At 32.3% G+C, this 18,877-nt stretch overlaps 1 protein-coding gene across 1 annotated transcript; it reads left to right on the top strand.

Annotated features, from left to right (window-relative positions):
- Nucleotides 1–6,689: 6,689 nt before the first annotated feature.
- VLN1 (villin-like 1) lies at nt 6,690–13,224 on the top strand. Its single transcript, XM_079070935.1, has 24 exons — nt 6,690–6,957; nt 7,092–7,234; nt 7,764–7,847; nt 7,993–8,092; nt 8,187–8,255; nt 8,333–8,575; nt 8,672–8,849; nt 8,986–9,115; nt 9,292–9,457; nt 9,539–9,689; nt 9,793–9,878; nt 9,980–10,135; nt 10,242–10,310; nt 10,400–10,468; nt 10,556–10,693; nt 10,794–10,925; nt 11,025–11,172; nt 11,267–11,283; nt 11,371–11,511; nt 11,639–11,764; nt 11,851–11,913; nt 12,018–12,333; nt 12,550–12,689; nt 12,795–13,224. The coding sequence occupies exons 3-24, from the start codon at nt 7,795–7,797 to the stop codon at nt 12,906–12,908; spliced, it is 2,805 nt and encodes a 934-aa protein (XP_078927061.1). The 5' UTR covers nt 6,690–6,957; nt 7,092–7,234; nt 7,764–7,794; the 3' UTR covers nt 12,909–13,224.
- Nucleotides 13,225–18,877: the final 5,653 nt, after the last annotated feature.

Genomic DNA, 18,877 nt, shown 5'->3' with positions numbered 1-18,877 from the left:
TAACACGCAGTGAATAGAACTGATTTTCAAGCTGATTTACTAATTTTCGATTAACATGCAATCAATTTCCGCAATCGTTTTCAAGCCGATTTCTACCATCCACCGGTTTCTACAATCAATTTCTTCCCTCATGGTGTTGGATGATTTCAAACCTGGTATTTTTTTAGAACTCTTTGATGTTCTTATTCTTTTGATTCCAACTGATTTTGATGCTTGAACTACTTGCATTTACGATAATGATTCGAAGTTGAAGGAGGAAACTGTGCCTCCTGGTTATGATCCTGAACAAGATGTCGTCAACAAACCTAAATCCAAATCGGCTAAGACAAATGAACGAAAGAAGGAGAAGCGCTTGCAGGTATCATAATCAGATCCCCAATTTCACGTGTTCTTTTTTTTTGCGTTTCTGGATTTTCATATGTGTTTATTTGATTCCGATCAGGGTAAAAATAAAGTTTCATCTACTGGAGACGAAGAACAAGCATTGGAATCCATTGAGTCGAGTGCGTCCCACATAAACGAGATCACGATTTCTGGAAAGCCATGTGTTGCTACTACTACTCCCTCAAATTCATTGGAATCACCATGTTTTCTTCATCAGACTCAGACTGATGAAGAAACTGATGAAATCGGTGAGTTTGTCACTTGTATGGGAGGATGTTCTTCTATTTATAACACATATTTGTAGAAATTCAGTATATGAATTCATAACACATATTTGTAGAATACATAACAAAATTCAGTTATGTATTCATTTTTGCAATCAAACCCCGGAATGGAATGGAATTCCATTTCATTCCAATTCATAGGGAATCAATCAATTCTCTTATTTCTCTGATAATTTTGGTGAAAAAAGAGTTTACTTTGCTATGAATTGGTGTTGACTTTTGAGAGTCAACTGTTACAGGAGTCAAATTGTAGAAATATTGAGAAACGACAAGCATCCAAGGAAGATTTTCCAAGTGCACCTCCATTTTCAGGTTCATTTGGGGAAATCAAGCAAGAGAAGGAACATTCTCCCCTTCCTAAAGCTAATTATATGTCATCTACAACTGACTCGGTTGACTTTTTAGCTAAGTCAACTGTAGAGAAAAAGACTCTTGTTGTAGATTTGAAAGCAATTAATAAACAGGAGACCTCAAACCCATCTAGGTTTGTTTCTACTTCCTCAATATTTGTAAACTATATTGCAACATTATGTAATTTTCCTTAAAAAAAGATATTTGTGTTGTCTGATGAAATGGAATAGATAGTTCTTGAAAGAATGTGAAAGGAATAAAAATTTGCAGTACTGCCCATTTTTATTTATGTCATTTCAATGACATATATCTTTACTTTTGTAATTTCATGATGTTAATTAAAGTGTACTTTTATCTTCCAAAAATAACTAGAACTATATGTTTTATTATGACCTTTTTTGGGTTCTAATGTAAATAAAAAATGCATTAGATATAATTATCTAAATTACAATTTACATCTAATAGAGTAAAGTTAAAACTATATATTATATTACACATATCATAAAAAGTTAATATATAACATTACCTCTTTTTTATGTTTATTTATATCTTAATATCTTTTACTTTCTTTGTGATAGGAATGTTGGTGTCAAAACTAGTTCTCATATTACTCTATCAGGTACGTCTCTCTCTCTTACCAGTAGACTGAAGAAAAGGAAATATATTTTCTTCTGTTGTGTAATTCCATTTTTAGCAATATCTTTAATTGTTTTCTAATTATATTATCTTTATTGTTGACCAGGCAAGGAAATTGCTGCCAACTGGCAGGAGAAATGCATTTTACCTTGGTATAATGTCCACAATAGTAAGTTTCTTCTCCCTTGCAGTTCATCTAAGTTGATAGCAATAACTCATATACAGGATTTGGGACACCAAGTATCTTTTGTGGTTTCTAAAATGTTTTGTTTTTTGCTTTGTATTCTGTAATCTTTCCAGCTTGGAGCAGGATCTTTTGTGGTGCATAGCCTCTCAGCATTTCTGAATTCATTTCTCCAAAACTTTGGGATAAGCCAAGAAGTCCAGAACCCAGTAAGTCCCTCATTTTTACACTATTGGTTACTTTACGGTTTAGAATTATAATCTATTGATCTTACAGAAAAGTTTATTTAACCTTGCATGTTTCTGTTTTTGTGGTGCTTGGAATCATTTTGTTAGGAGCTGGTTTCAGATATTGGCTGGTGAGGAAATATATTATTTGTGAAGATGGAGAAGTTGATGTTGGAGTTGCACAATTTATCAAATGGTCCATGTGCATAGTTGCAGTCACATGTATTATCCTGGTAGGTTACTATATTCATTAATTAAACTCATATTTCCAAAAGTGGTTCATGATTTAATGAATTCTATGTTTTACTTGCTTATATCTGAGGCTTGTGTTATCTTTTTCAGAGCACGAAAGACACCCCTTTGGCAATGGCTGCAGTTGGGTCTTGTTTGGGTGTATACTACATGATCACGAATATTGTAAGGAAAATGCCATGTAGGATCTATGCAACCCTCAAAGAGCTCAGCCATGGTATGATGGAGAAGGAATGGAATGTATCATTCCATTGGAATGGACGATTCCTGAATTAATGTAATTCCTTCTATTTTCTGGAATTTATGAAGAGGAACAATTTTGTTAGCCCTAAAGTTGCTTATGAAACAGCAACTGCTTTGCAGGTACAGTTAGATGAATTTTAATAAATTCAACTATATATATGAGAAACTAATATCTTGCTCTTTGATAAAACTATTACAAAAAAACAAAAAAAAAAGATTTACTAATTTCCTGTATTTCTTCTTGCAGAATGTATCATTCCATTGGAATGGACGATTCTTGAATGAATGTAATTCCTACCAAAAATTAGAATTCCTATAAAGATTAAATGCCTCATCAAAGTATAACAGTCATTTTCGTTTGGATTTTGGTCATTTTACATCGAGGAAAGAGGTATATTTTAATTAATCTTTGGGATATTTTCTGTTCCATCATTGATTTCTGATTCGGTGACCAATAAACTAATCCATTAGTATAATATATAAATGAAAATATAATTTTATTGAAGTATTTTGGTTGCAAACTTTACATTTGAATTACATGTGATTCACATGTAAATCACAAGTGAATCACATATGAATTACATGTGATTCACATGTAATTTATATGTGATGTAAATCACATATGAATTACATGTGATTCACATGTGAATAACATGTAATTCACATATGATTCACATGTGATTCACATTTTAATCACATGTAATTCACATATGATTCACATATGATTCACATGTAAATATGAATTACATGTGATTCACGTGTAAATCACAAGTGAATCACATATAAATTACATGTGATTCACATGTAAATAACATGTAATTCACATATGAATTACATGTGATTCACATGTAATTCACATATGATTAATTTGTGATTCACATGTAAATTACAAGTGAATTACCTACGAATTACATGTGATTCACAAGTTAATCACATATGAATTATATGTGATTCACATGTAAATCACATGTAATTCGCATATTAATCACATGTAATTCACATGTAAATCACAAGTGAATCACATATCACAAGTGAATTACATGTGATTTACATGTAAATCACAAGTGAATCACATATGAATTACGTCTATATGCACACATGCATTTTGTGTAAGTGTTATTCGTTAATTATTTTTAAATTTTTTTTTGTGAATTTCACATTTAAATCTTAAAAGATACAATCATATGTGAATATCACATTATATAATCCTATGTGAATCTTACATGATATATACATGTGCGTGTTCTTGCATTAATCAAATTTTTTTTATTTTCCTGTAGATTTTGAAGAATTTTTGGAAAATATTGAAGATGTGAAAAGTGATAAATTGAAGAAAATATGGAAATCTTGATATGAAGAAATGATAACACTATGAATCTTTGTAGTTTTTTTATATTTTATTTTGTATTGAATAAAATACTTGTATTATGTTTATAGATTGATTAATAAAAATGAGATTTTTTATAATTTACTTACGAATATTATAGTATAAGAAATATGCATATATGCATTTGAAAAAATATGCATATATGCACCTAAACGTTGATTTTTTTGTTAAAAAAATACAGTTTTGAAAAAAATTCACTTTTCTATAAAAATCGCAGTTTTTTTTTTTGAAAAAAATGCATTTTTTCTAAAAAAAAAATGCAAAAATGCAGTGTTTTTGAAAAAAAAAAATACAGTTTTTTTTCTAGAAAAAATGCAGTTTTTTTTGAAAAGAAAATGTTGTTTTTTTTGAAAAAAAGATGCAGTTTTTAAAAAAAATATATTTTTTCATTTTTTTTGAAAAATTTATGTTTTTTGAAAAAAATTAAAAAATCTCCATTTTTTTAAAAAATCGAAAATTATTTTTTTTAAAAAAATAAATCCGAAATTTAGAGTTATTTTGTTAATTTTTAGACAATTATATTAATATATTAAATAATACAAAAAAATTAAACATTAAATGAGATTGGTAAGATGACGATTATGTCCTTAACGAATTACTTTTTATCCAACGCTCCACTTTTAGTTCTCGGGTTCTCGGGAAACTTTGAGTTATCAACCGATCTCAACCCTATATATATATATATATATATATATATATATATATATATATATATATATATATATATATATATATATATATATATATATATATATATATATTAAAACCCACCGATCATATATGACAAATCAAAATTGATTACTATTCTATCACTTTTTAAACCAAAATATGTTTTACATATAAATGATATAATTATAAAATCATCAAACTCTATTGCTCTTTATCTTCCGTTGACGAACACGAGAAGATTTAAAAGTATATTTTTTTTCCACCGAAAATAAGCAAAAGATTATCAACTTTCTCTTTTTCTTTCCTCCTATATATTTTGACAACCGACATCTCAACATTAACTTGCTAAGTAGGTAAAATTTCAAAAGATATTTTTTTTCTTGCAAGATAACTTATCTTAAAAAAAAATGAAGGTAAACAACTTCATTTTTTTTAGTTTTTGGTATATCTAGTATGATGCTAACATTGGGCACGACCGATCGAATCAACATTTTTTAATGAATATTTGTTATTCTAAAAGAAATTAAAGTTAGTTAATTTAATGTTCAGTTACTTATAGTTTAACAAAAATAAATGCTTATCTTACCGAAAAAGATGCAATATAAAAATGGTTTATATATTTTCCGATATTTGCAGAGTATTTTCAAAAAGTAAAATCTGCATTACAACATTTTGTATTGATTTTAATCCGTTTGTTAACTTTAACATCAATTTTGTTAAATCTGTATAGATGAGATCGAAACCGTTAATTTTTTTTTAATCAATGAACAATATTAAATTTAGAGAAAAAGATAATTTATACTAATCTTATTTATTACTTTCAAAAAATAATAAATAATGAGTAAAATGTACACAAAATAGCCACTTCAAATGACATATGTAAAATCAGTAAATGAGCTGGAAAAAAAACCCTTTTATGCTATAAAAAAAATCTTATTAGGGTGCGAAAATAAAAATAAGATGAGAAAAAGACTGTCTTTTTTCTTTGAAGATTTTAACATAAAGAATGATATTTTTCTTGCAGGTTAAACGTGTATTTTTCATAGATAATATCAATATTTAAAAAAAAAAGTATTTCTTAAAAGCAATGTGGTTTAATGGTTACTTAGGTGCTGTTTGTTTTTTTGAAAAAAATCTCTTCAAACCTCTTATTGCTGCGTGGCGCAGCACACGCGCAACACTTTTTATCTCGCAGCTGTTTGTTTTTTAGAAGTCTTCGGAGTCAAAAACCTCTGCGCGTGCTCTGTTTGGCGCAGCACTTGTACTGCCTCTTCCAACCTCTTCCAACATCTTCTTCTTCTTTTTTTCTTACTGTAATTTTGATTATATGTTGTTGAAATTTTATTTCACCTTTTTTTTGTTTATTCTTGTTGATTTTTTTTTTTCGTTTTTTTATATTCAATAATGATAATTTATTAATGACATATCATTATTTTTTACTAAAATATCTTTAATTTTTATTGAAATATCATTATTCTTCACTGAACTATCATTAATTGTTGCCAAAATGTTATATATTATTAAATTTTACGTATTAAAAAACTATTTTCGGTTTATAAAATTAGTTTATTTTAATTTTTTAATATCTGCAGCAGTATGCAGATGTTAAAAAAACAAACACTCTTCTTATTACACTCTGCAGCCGTTTGGTCCACCTCTTCTACTGCAGAGGGTTGCAGAGGTGGTCCGCAGACTTCATGAATTTTTGCTTCAGAAAATCAAACAACACCTTAGCAACTTATTTATTGATTTCACATATGCTATGTCTATGTTTCGATGGTTGACTAACCTTTGTCTATTTATTAAGAAATAAAAAATATATGAACAAAATGCAAATGTTGTCCAAACCACAACAGTCGTTTAATTTACTCTAAACCAAACTAAATTAAAATGATTAAAGTCATTAAACCATACAAATTACCAACATATAATCATCACATTGCCCTTTTTATCATTTACGTTAAAGAAAGAAGACAAATTTTAAAGATCAAAACTTAAATTTTTTTTGGATGTAATCTCAAACTCCAATCATTAATGACCGAGTCCGATTATCCCGTTTAATCAACGCCGACAAAGCTCGAGTCTTCCGCAAGTCTCAATCAAATTTTCCACACCCAAATTGTCGTCGCCGACCACTGAGATGGGACAAACTCGACCTCAGTCGTCAATCATGGGAATGCATAACCCATGCCTGCTCATTTAAAGCTTTATTTACCTTAATAACGCCCCCTTCAATGGCGTTTATGACCTCACCAGTCAGCATGTGCTTTCAATTAGGCGCCACGCTTTTATTCAAAAAGCTACCCTCGACGTGGGTCCCGAATTAGCTGGATGATAAAGGCAAACCCTCGTTTTCTTTCTTGTTTTTTATGATTATCGACCCACTTCGCTTCCATTCATTATTAGTTTCTAATTCTGTTGTTTTGATTGTACTATTTTTTTTAAATTTACTTAATAAATTTGGATTTTATTAGGGGTCAAAATAAGGTTAATTAGCATATTCTGTGAGTTGTTCCATTTGGGTGTCAACTCACACCTACATTCCTTCGATCTTCAATTGGGGGTTTCCGCGTTCGATTTGAAGTTCTTGATTCTGTCAGAAGAAGCCACAATCAAGGTTAGTTTTGTTTTCCTTAACATGTATTGATGTTGATCAGTTTGGTAATATGTGTTAAATATTGTTATCATTAAAGTTCTTGCAGTTTTGAATGCTAAAACAGTTGGTAGGTTAAAAACTATGATTTTTGAATAGATTGTTGAGAACTCACCATGATTAGAACAAGATTCAGAAGAAAAATAACACAAAGAAAGTGTACATAATTGCAAACCCACATTCATGTCTCATAGTCAAATGCAAAGATCATTGATATGCTTATAAACGTTGGGTCAAACACTGGGTGGTCAAAAGCTATGATCTTGTTAGGATTTGTGCACAATAATAATTAAAGAAAACGAAAAATCAAACAGGCAATACTCATTTAGTTAAGCAACTTACCTACATTCCAAAGATTCTTATTAGATCTGATGAGTTTCAATAATTCCTTTTATAGCATGGATTTCTACAAAAAAAAGAGAGATAATATGGATAAGATTTGTTCATTTTGTTTTTTTCCTTATTCTATTCACAAATATCGTATATGATGCAGATCATGTTTAATGCTTTCTGAAGAATGAAATATGGGATCCAACAAAATTATTGATTTGGAACTTCAAGGTGCAGGATCAAAGCTGTATCCTTCTCTATAATTGAACTCAACAGCACATTTAAATGCTTTTCTCCTTTCATAATTAAAGTCCACTTTTCAATACTCTTGAAAAACAGATATTTCTTGAGTTATATAAGTATTGCCATATCCTTAATGTGATAATATTTAGTGGCTTAGAAATCTGGTGTGTAGAGAACCTCCGTTTAGTTTCAGTGCCCCAATCTTCACATGGGAAGTTCTTCTCAGGGAGTGCATATGTAGTTCTCCATGTAAGTCACTTTGACCAAGTCAACCACACATCTTTCTTTCATTTAATCCTCTTAACAATAAATTTGACATGTATCCATTTTCTTATTGAGCCAGACAACTTTGCTTAAAAGTGGTGCTCTTCAACACGACATACATTATTGGCTGGGCAACGATGCTAATGAGGTAAATGCAAAATTACCTAACTATCCCTAGCTTCCTAAGTCACAATAACCCCTTTGAAATCACGTATCCAAATGCAGGTTGACTCAACTCTAGCATCAGATAAAGCACTAGAACTAGATGCAGCATTGGGGTCTCAATCTGTACAATATAAAGAAGTTGAAGGTCAAGAAACTGGGAAATTTTTGTCATACTTTAAACCTTGCATCATCCCAGTTGAAGGTGTATATTACTCAGGCCAAGGGCAAGTACACTCAAAAGCTCCAACTTATGAAACCAGATTGTTAACATGCAAGGGAGATCGTGTAGTGCATGTGAAAGAAGTAAGTTTTTGCCTTATAACAAAGATCACAACTTTAAATAAATCTTGAGAAATGAAATTTTAAATTTTAATGGTTTGGTATAAATTATAATGACAGGTGGCATTTTCCCGTTCGTCCTTGAACCACCGTGATGTATTCATACTTGACACTGCATCAAAAATTTTCCACTTTAGTGGTTGCAACTCGAGTATACAGGAAAGAGCTAAAGCATTGGAAGTGGTTCAATATATTAAAGAATATAAACACAAGGGCAACTGTGAAGTAGCAGCCATAGGTTTGTTTGTCATTTTTTATTCGGCTAAATGCAAGAAATAGCAACTTACTTTTCTTTTTCTTAATATGAAGAAATGAAAGTAGGATGCTATAAATTATTATAAACTAATCAATGAAAGTACATTGCTATTTCTTAGAGGATGGAAAGTTTGTTGGTGATGCTGAAGTGGGAGACTTCTGGAACTTTTTTGGTGGTTATGCCCCTATTCCCAAGGACCCACCCTCCACTCAAGAACAGCCTCAAAGTTTATCTGCTAAATTATTTTGGTGAGTTACTTTCAAAAACTGCATAACTTTTATTTACTTTAAGTATGCAAAAGAAAAAAGATCATATCTTTTTAAAACTTTTATCTTCTGTTTTTAACATCACATTTCATGGTGTTGCCAAATCATCAATATACAACATACTAAGAGTTTTGTAATATTATGATTTTCTTCAACAGGATAACTCTTCAAGGAAAGTTCACTCAAAGTGGAAGTGGGAGGTTGAAAAGGTCAATGCTTGAGTCAAACAAGTGCTACATGTTGGATGCTGATACTCAAATTTTTGTTTGGATGGGAAGAACTACCCACATAACAGAACGCAAAACATCAATCTCAGCAGCAGAGGTACTGTGTGTGTGTGTAGTGTGTGTACTTTTATGTGGATGAATCTTTATCTTGATTCTTGATCTTTCTACCCAAATATAGGATTTTCTTCGTGCTCAAGAAAGACCTGTAAATACCCATTTAGCCTTTTTAACAGAAGGTGCAGAAACTGCTATCTTCAAGTCATATTTTGATGATTGGCCTCAAACAGTGGCACCAAAACTTTATGAAGAAGGACGAGGGAAAGTAGCAGGTGATTTTATAAATATTTTTCTCCCACCAACAAATTTTCTGAATTTAAAAGAAAAAAAAAATCAGAAAAGAGATTTAAATCTTTAACAACTTTCCAACTTTAGCAATGTTCAAGCAAACTGGGTATGATGTGGAGGAGCTTCCTGATGAAGATGAAAAGTCACATATCGATTGCAATGGTACACTAAAGGTTACTTTCTACCAAAATGCTTCTGTAATTTTTTGTATGACAAGAATCTTGCCATGTCAGCTTTTTTATATGTGGATATTCTTTTTTCTTTTTTATTGTAGGTTTGGAGGGTAAATAATGGTAAATTGTCCCCTGTTCCTGTTGTGGAACAGAGAAAGCTTTATAGTGGAGATTGCTATACTGTGCAGTATATATATTCAACCAATGGAAGAGAGGAACGTCTATTTTATATTTGGCTTGGAAACAAGAGTTGTGTGGTAATAACAAACTTTAATACCACATTTTAATCTATAAAGTCACAATTTTTATTACAGATTAAATTTATATCTGAGTAATACCTCGATTGATTCTGTAACTATGCAGGAAGATAGGGAGGATGCGATTTCTCTTACAAGTGGTCTTGTTGATTCAACTAAATTTGAGCCAGTTTTGGTTAGTTATCTTCTCGATTCCTAAATATTTGAATATTATTATTTGCATCGAATATTTATTGATATGTTAAATTTGTGGCTTGATTTTAGGCTCGAATTGTTGAGAACAAGGAACCGAGTCAATTCTTTTTGATATTTCAGACGCTTATTATGTTTAAGGTTTGCTTTTCTTTTTCGGTTTTTCCTAAAGTGATATTTCAGACACTTATTATGTTTTTCTAACTTGGGCGTTTTGTTATTCGTTAGGGTGGTATGGGTTCTCGATATAAATCATTTATTGCTGAAAAAGGTCTTGATGATGAAACTTATGATAATAAAAAAACTGCCCTTTTCAAAATTCAAGGAACAAATCGTGACAATATGCAGGCTATCCAAGTTGATCAAGTAAGATCCTTTTTTTTCCCCCAACATGTAAAATCACCATAATTACAAGTTGTACGTTTAAATTCTAAGATTTATGGTTATTAATTAATTATCATTGCAGGTTTCTCGATCTTTAAACTCATCATGCTGCTACATTTTAAAGGCTCATGATGGATCTATCTTCACTTGGCTAGGAAATCTCTCCACTACACGAGATCATGATCTTTTGTATGGAATGTTAGATTTGATAAATGTTGGTGCACTCTTCATTTTACTCCATAAATCACTCTCTCAATTATCAAGATTCTTTGTACCCAACATTAATCTTTATTTTATTTTTGTCAATTTGTAGCCAACATGGCAACCTATATTAGTAAGGGAAGGTAGCGAACCAGATGTTTTCTGGGAAACACTTGGTGGAAAGACTGAATATCCAAAAGAGAAAGATATAAAACGATTCATTGAAGATCCACATCTGTTTGTTTGTACATACACAAAAGGTAAGTGAAAATATCTACATATCATTTTGTTTATTTTTTTTTCTTTATATTGTAATGGCAATTAATGGTGGTTCCCGACTGTTTTTGATACCAGATGCGAGTGATCTCAAGGTACAATCTTGTATTTTATTTTCTTAAGTTCAATTTCCCATTCTTTTAGTTTTCTTTTTGTAACTTTTTCAAATTTGTAACTTTCAGGTGAAAGAGATATTCAACTTTACACAAGATGATTTAACTACTGAAGATGTGTTAGTACTTGATTGCTACTCTGAAATTTTTGTGTGGGTTGGCCACAATTCGGTTGTTAAGTCAAAGCAACAAGCACTTTCTATTGGCTTGGTACAATTTCTTTAACACCTTTTATATATTTTTTTAGTGACTTCACTTGCAATGTTATGTGATTAATGTAAACACAATTTCAAACAATTTTTTTTTTATGTAGATTATGTTCTTTGTTGTATGACAGGCTTTTCTCAAGAAAGATGTTTTGGGAGAAGGCTTATCCATGGATGCTCCTACATACGTTGTTTCAGAAGGGCATGAACCACCCTTTTTCACCCGTTTCTTTGAATGGGATGCTTCAAAGGCAAATGTATGTAACAAATAACATTTCCTGTTTTTTTACTTTTTTTAAAGAAAATATAATATTGATATGCGTTTTCTTTTTTGTTTCGTTAGATGCTTGGTAACTCATTTGAACGAAAGCTTGCAATTTTAAAAGGCCAATCACAGAAACTCGAAGTAAGAATAGAAACTGTTTACACATTTTTGTTACTTGTTATTTATTAATTCTCTCTCGAAATTGATTATTTTAAATATGGTAAAATTTCTAATTTCCATTTTAGGCGCCTTTGAGAAATTCACCGAATTTTAACACGAAAGAGACGACTCCAAGAAGACCGTCTCCAACTCCAAACGGGTTTAGAAGACCGTCTCCAACTCCTAATGGGTCAAGAAGACCGTCTCCGGGACCCGCCCCTAACGGGTTGACTCGGAGACAGTCTCTTGACTCGTACACGATTAGAAGCACATCATCTGATGCTTTTTCAAGCCCTGATTTTAATAATAATAATAATACCATGAAAAATCGTCGATTTTCTAGTCCTCCAATTCCCAGAATGATCCCTTCAGCATCTTCCCCTGATGTTCGCACTAAAACAGGTATGTTTATTTTTCAACAATTGCATGTGATTCGCTCCTCCATATGGAGTTTGGTTTAAAAATTATTAATTTTATTTTGATTCTCATGGTGGACAATACGTGATTAGGAATCTATGATTACAACTGATATTGACTAGGTCTAGTAGAGATTTGACTCGGGTCAAAATGTACATGTTTTGGATCAATATAACTCAAACTTTTCTTTCATCATCACAGATAAGACACCAAGTCTTCCCTCCAAAGATTCGGGTCCCATTCCCAATCAAGATGGTGTAAAATTGGTCAACTATCCATACGAACGGGTAAAAGTCAACTCAAAAGATCCAGTTCCAGACATAGACATTACAAAGAGAGAGGTACTTTGAATTTCAATCTCCATTTTCATTCAAATAAAAAACTTGTCTTCTTCACACTGCTGACTTTGTATATTGTTGGTGTTTGTGTTTTGTTGTGTTGTGCAGGCTTATTTAACTGAAGAGGAGTTTGAAGAGAAATTCTCCATGCCAAAAACAGCTTTTTACCAGCTTCCAAGGTGGAAACAAAACAAAATCAAGATGTCCCTTTATCTCTTCTAGACCTTCATCATCTTTTTTTTTGTATGATTAAATGCTTTGTAATATGATTGCGTTTGTAGTTAAGCGTGTTTGTGTTTGGACCAGATGACTATTATTTATAAGTCATTTGTTGTTTGTATATTTTGATTTGATGCTCAGGAGATACCCAAACAAAACCATGACAAACCATAATTATCCGAGTGAAGTTGAGTCTAGTTAATTAAATTGGACGGATGTACTACTATTACACAATATCGGTGTGTTTTTTGGGTGTATTATATTTATGCCCAAGTGATATATAACATTTGAGGGGGTGTTTGGGATTGCTTATTCAAAACCAACTTATGTATTTTTCTATGAAAGTGTTTATTAGCTTCTCCGGTATCAAAACAAAGTTTTAAAAAAAAATTAGATTAACTTATCCGGTATTGAAACGTAAGAAGTTAATAAGTTATTTTTAGTGTTTGTCAAAATCAAAATTTGTGTGTAATAATAAAATAACTTATCAAAAACTCCTTAAATAAGTCAATAAGGAGGAAATGACTTATTAAAAACTCTTTAGAGCGTATTCGATACGAAGCGTTTGAGAGCTTCTAGCATTGACAAAACGCTCCATTTTGAATAGAAAGTCTTGTTTGGAACTACAATCTTCTACTGTTTAGTTTAAGGGCGTGTTTGGTAAAAATAGTTGTTAGCTGGAAGCGGGTAGCGGTTAGCTGGTAGCGTGTACCGGGAAGCTGTAGCTTTTATTTGTTATATGAGTGTTTGCTAAAAGTAGCTGGTAGCTTTTGAAATATATAAAATTACATAAAAGGACAACTGATTAAAAATAAATAATATATAAATATATTTTTAAGGGTAATTATGTAAATTGATTTCAAAAGCTCAGTAGCGTTTTGTTAAACGCTACATGAAGTAGCTTTTAGATTTGGAGCGTTTTGTTTAAACTAAAAGCTAAACGCTCGTACTGCCAAACGAAGCTTTTTGTTTAAACTAGAGCGTTTTGTCAAAAGCTAAAAGTTAGAAGCTCCCAAACGCTTCCAAAAGCTCTGTGCCAAACACGCCCTAAACAAAACTCTCTAAATCCAAAAGCTACCAGCTACCCACTACCCATTATCAACTAGTTTTTGCCGAACATGCCTTGAGTCGATAAGTGCTTTTGAAATCTCTCTATCCAAACACTAAAAACTCTTTATTACCGATGACAAACCCCAATAAGTCAACAAACACTAGAAATAAGCAATCTCGAACACCCCCGATCATGATTATGACATTTTAAATCTCAAAAGTCAAAATAATCAAATTTTAACAAGTGTGTAAATTGTTGTCATGAATGTTGATTTTAAGAGTGAAATTTAAATTTAACTTAGTTTCGTAGTAGAAATGTTGGTTAGGTGGTGCTCCTAAGTTTGATTGGCTTAGGCTATTTTTTAGGCGTGATAAATGTATGGTATGGTAGAATTTATCCAAGAGTTGTAATTATTTGATCATGACTTGTGAATTGTTAGGTTCGAGATTCTTGACCAAAGTTTTTGTTGGTGCGAATATGAAGACATATTATAAATGCTTTAAATTCAATTCCTTTGATACGCTTCATTCTTATTAGCATTGTTGGATTAGTGTTGATTATTACAAATAGGAATTAGGTTTTTATTTTAACAACATTTTTAGCATTTTGCATGGATGATTCTCACGTGATTAGGTTAAAAATTAATTACGTAACATCATGATATTTCATCAAATGATCCACGTTTTTTATACATATTGCATAACTTAAATAAGAAACATTCTTTAATCTCTACTAATTCTTTAAATTTAGTATGAAATTAGTTATTATAGTTTTAAATGTATAAGTAAAAAATGCAATAAGTAGTAAATTAATTAAATTAAAACAAATGATATATAAAATTAATATATCATTTTTTAAAGTACATGATTGAATACAAAAAAATTTAAATTTCATATATAGAACCAAAACATTATGCATTATTATTTATATAAATTTGAATCTTATCATCAACTCTTACTTAATAGGGTAACATAGTTTTAAGTTTGAACATTTTTAGTCATTATTTATTTATTTATTTTTACAAAATAAGACCGGCTATATCATGTTAAGTCAGTTTATACATATTTAGTCTTTAATGTTCTTTTTACAAAATGAATCTTTGTTGTTTTTGTACACATACAATCCTTATGACTGATTTATCTAGGTTTTGCTTACATGATATCCTACGTGAGACAATTATTAATAAGGTGTTTTCATGCATGTCTTAGCTAGTCAGTTGAATCGTATGTTACTTGTCTTGGTTTTGGTTTGGTAGTGGAATCATATAATACCATTTAATATAGACAAATTAATAGCTGCAAACTCTTCTTCAAAATTTGGGTTCAATTTGACATGTTCTTCATGAATCCATTGCCAAAATTTGCACTTTTGTCAAGATGTTCTTTTGTCAAAATCGACATAAAAATAATAATTGGTTATCTTAGGAAAATGATTTGCCACGGTTAATTTTGCCTATGGAGGAAAACATGTTCATCCAAAATAAAAATAAGACAAATCTTCATAAATGGTCCTTTTGGTATCTTAGAATATAGAGTTTGATCCAAAAGTATTCAAGGATGGTCCCTATGGTTTGAATTTTTTTTATAGATGGTCCTTTTGACTCACTCTGTCAAAATTGAGCCATTAAGTGAAATCACGTGCAAATCAAGCGAGGCAAAATTGGCCATTTCACTTAAGGCATCACATTTAATGCGGGAAATGATTATGCCCCACGTACTCCATCCTCTCAAACCAACTTCGTCCCTCTCCTACTCTCCCAAGAAACCTACAATCTGGTTTGTCCTCTTGACTTCTGATTAACTGAGGAAATTGATTCTTTAAGATTTTTATCTTGACGAACGAAAATGGTCCTTTGTGTTGGGAGTGTACGTGAAAAGAGTAAAAAACAGATAGACTTGGAAGCTGAATATGGTAAGGTTTTACCGGAAAAGAAGTTATTTTTCCCTTATAATGTGTTGATCAAAGACTTACAATGTGTTTACCCATTATTATTTGTGATTGTAGATGGATTTGTCAATTATTTTACATTAAGTATACACTATAGTGGAGTGTTCACCAAGCCCACAGGTAGAAAATATGTAGAAGATATTAATTCTTTAAGATTTTTATCTTGACGAACGAAAATGGTCCTTTGTGTTGGGAGTGTACGTGAAAAGAGTAAAAAATAGATAGACTTGGAAGCTGAATATGGTAAGGTTTTACAGGAAAATAAGTTATTTTTCCCTTATAATGTGTTGATCAAAGACTTACAATGTGTTTACCCATTATTATTTGTGATTGTAGATGGATTTGTTAATTATTTTACATTAAGTATACACTATAGTGGAGTGTTCACCAAGCCCACAGGTAGAAAATATGTAGAAGATATTATATCATACGTTGACTTCATTGACACAAACCTATTTTCAGTACACGACCTTGATGACATGGTTAGATAATCAGGGTACCGAAAAGAGCAAACATTGTACTCCCATTACTATATACCTGATTTCCCGTTAGATTATGACTTAATGCCTTTAGGGAATGACCAATATGTTCTTAAAATGGTCACACATGTCCCTAAACATAGAGAAATCAATATGTATATTTAAAATGGGGGAAACAAGGGTATTTACTTATTATAAGTCTGTGACATTTGGGAAATTCCCGTCATCAACCGTCACTAAAGATTAGCATCGACAAATGAAAATAATAGATTTTTCATATTTCGGTAAAATATGATCAGATGCGATACAATTGATAAATAAGGTTAATAAGATAAAAAATGAGTGACCAAAAGTTGTATCACTATTAATTGTAACATCCCAAAAATCACAAAAAAATTTAACTTTTCAAAAACAACCAAAAGTCATCATTGTTTACAAAACCAGTGTTTATCAAATATCATAATATCCCAAAATCCTAATAACAAAATCCGAAGGAATGTGCACAATCACACCTTCGCTATCACGTGATCCTAGGAAGTACCTGAAACAATAAACTGAAACGGTAAGCCAAAGCTTAGTGAGTTTCCCCCAAAGTACCACCACACAATACACATATCATATACAAACAAGCATGATGGGTCCGCTCAGTCATCGTACTGGAATACCCACGGGTCCACAACCATCGGGCTGGGTTATCCCCGGCGCAATCAGTCATCAGACTAGAATACCGATATACCATGGGTCCGCTCAGTCATCGGACTGGAATACCCTCGGTTCCACAGCCATCGGGCTGGAATACCCCCGGTCTGTTGACTCAAGCATATAGCAGTAAAGTCTCACCCCAAAACCATAACATGTGGACATAGACATAATAAAAGAACACATAACTAGTTAATAGACAAACATGCATATATACAGATCACTACTGCATAACAACATCCTATACACCAGGACACATATCTAATAGATCACCACAGCATAACAACATCCTATATACCCGGATAAATAACCTAGTGGGCCGGTGTTGGTGCCTTCGACCCACAAATACAGTGAGGAAAACTCACCTCTGGCTGCTGAATATCTCAGGTAAAAGCTCAGGCTGCTGATCCGAAAAATCCCCATGCTAACCAATCAAATAAAACCCAATTAATAAGTTGGGCCATAACCAAAACTATGACTCTCATTTATTTGTCTAACTCATAGGATAAAAGAACATTTTACTCTTTCCTCACTTAGCCCAACAACCAAGGCCCAACCCAGATATTCCAAAAGCCCAATAGTGGCCCAACATTCTAAATGTCCAACACCCAGCATGGGCCCAAATCCAAGAAGGCCCAAATTTCTAAGTGACACCCGAAGCCCCAAATGGACCCACGCCCAAGAAAACCCAAAGTCAGAAAACTAGTGGCCCAATGAGGCCCAAAATCCCAAAACAACGTCTCACATTGTGACCAGCCCTTGGCCACGTCGTGAGAGTCATCAGTTCCGATCCCAGAGACTCGCTCCTGACTCAAACAACTCAGCGAGGGACCGAGTTTTCCTGATCACGTCGTGAGACCTCATGTCTCACGTCGTGAGAGCGATCTGAAGGCCAAACCGACATTTCAATGATCTTAACCAGTTCAGCCCTCAATTTCGACTCCTACAGAAGCTTAAGGGGATCCTAATGGTCCATAAAAATGATTGCTTTATGGACATGCATGCACCATGCATGTCCCTTTACCATTCTAGGTCAAAAGTGCAAATATGGTCTCAAGTTCTCATGCAATATCTAATACTCCACCAAATCCCATATCTAAATGATATAAGACTCAAAAGACCATATGAATCCATAAAGTTGCTAACTTTATGGATCTCCTTCACTCCAACAAGGTAGAAGATAAGGAAATGGGACCAAAAACTTAGATCCAACCAAGAAATGAAATAAAGATTGAGTCTTGATACTTACAATGGTCTAAACAAAGGAAAAGTTGATGACAATGGTGTTTCCTAGCAACTTCCTTCATAATGATGCTTATTCTCCTTCTTTCTTCTCCTTCAAACAAGCAAAACACAAAGGATCTCAAATACGGATGAATTTAGGGTTTCTAAACGGCTTAGAGAGTAAACGAGGTTGAGGGTGCACATCCCTAGCCTCTTATTTCTTTGAATACCCGAAATATTAGGGTTTGAGTCATTAAGCCATCCCCACGTCGTGATACCTCATGTATCACATCGTGAGACTCAAAAGAATTCAGTCAACTGGTCAACTACTACTCACGACGTGACCATCAATACTCATGTCGTGAGTCCTTCTAAAAGCTATAATATTCAAGGAAATCATGTACCTCAAAGATTTGGATGTTACACTTCTCCCCCACTTGAATCAGACTTCGTCCTCGAAGTCTGTTGCTGTGAACAACACCGAGTAATGCTCACACATCTCTGATTGGGCTCCCATGTCCATTCGGAACCCTTCCGATGATGCCACTGAAACTTTACCAAAGGTATCTCCT

This window comes from Lactuca virosa, chromosome 9 (assembly GCF_052849685.1).
Source record: "Lactuca virosa cultivar CGN04683 chromosome 9, Lactuca_virosa_CGN04683_v6, whole genome shotgun sequence".
Lineage (NCBI taxonomy): Eukaryota > Viridiplantae > Streptophyta > Magnoliopsida > Asterales > Asteraceae > Lactuca > Lactuca virosa.
Note: the sequence above shows the minus strand (reverse complement) of the source record. Positions and strands in the feature narration are given on the sequence as shown.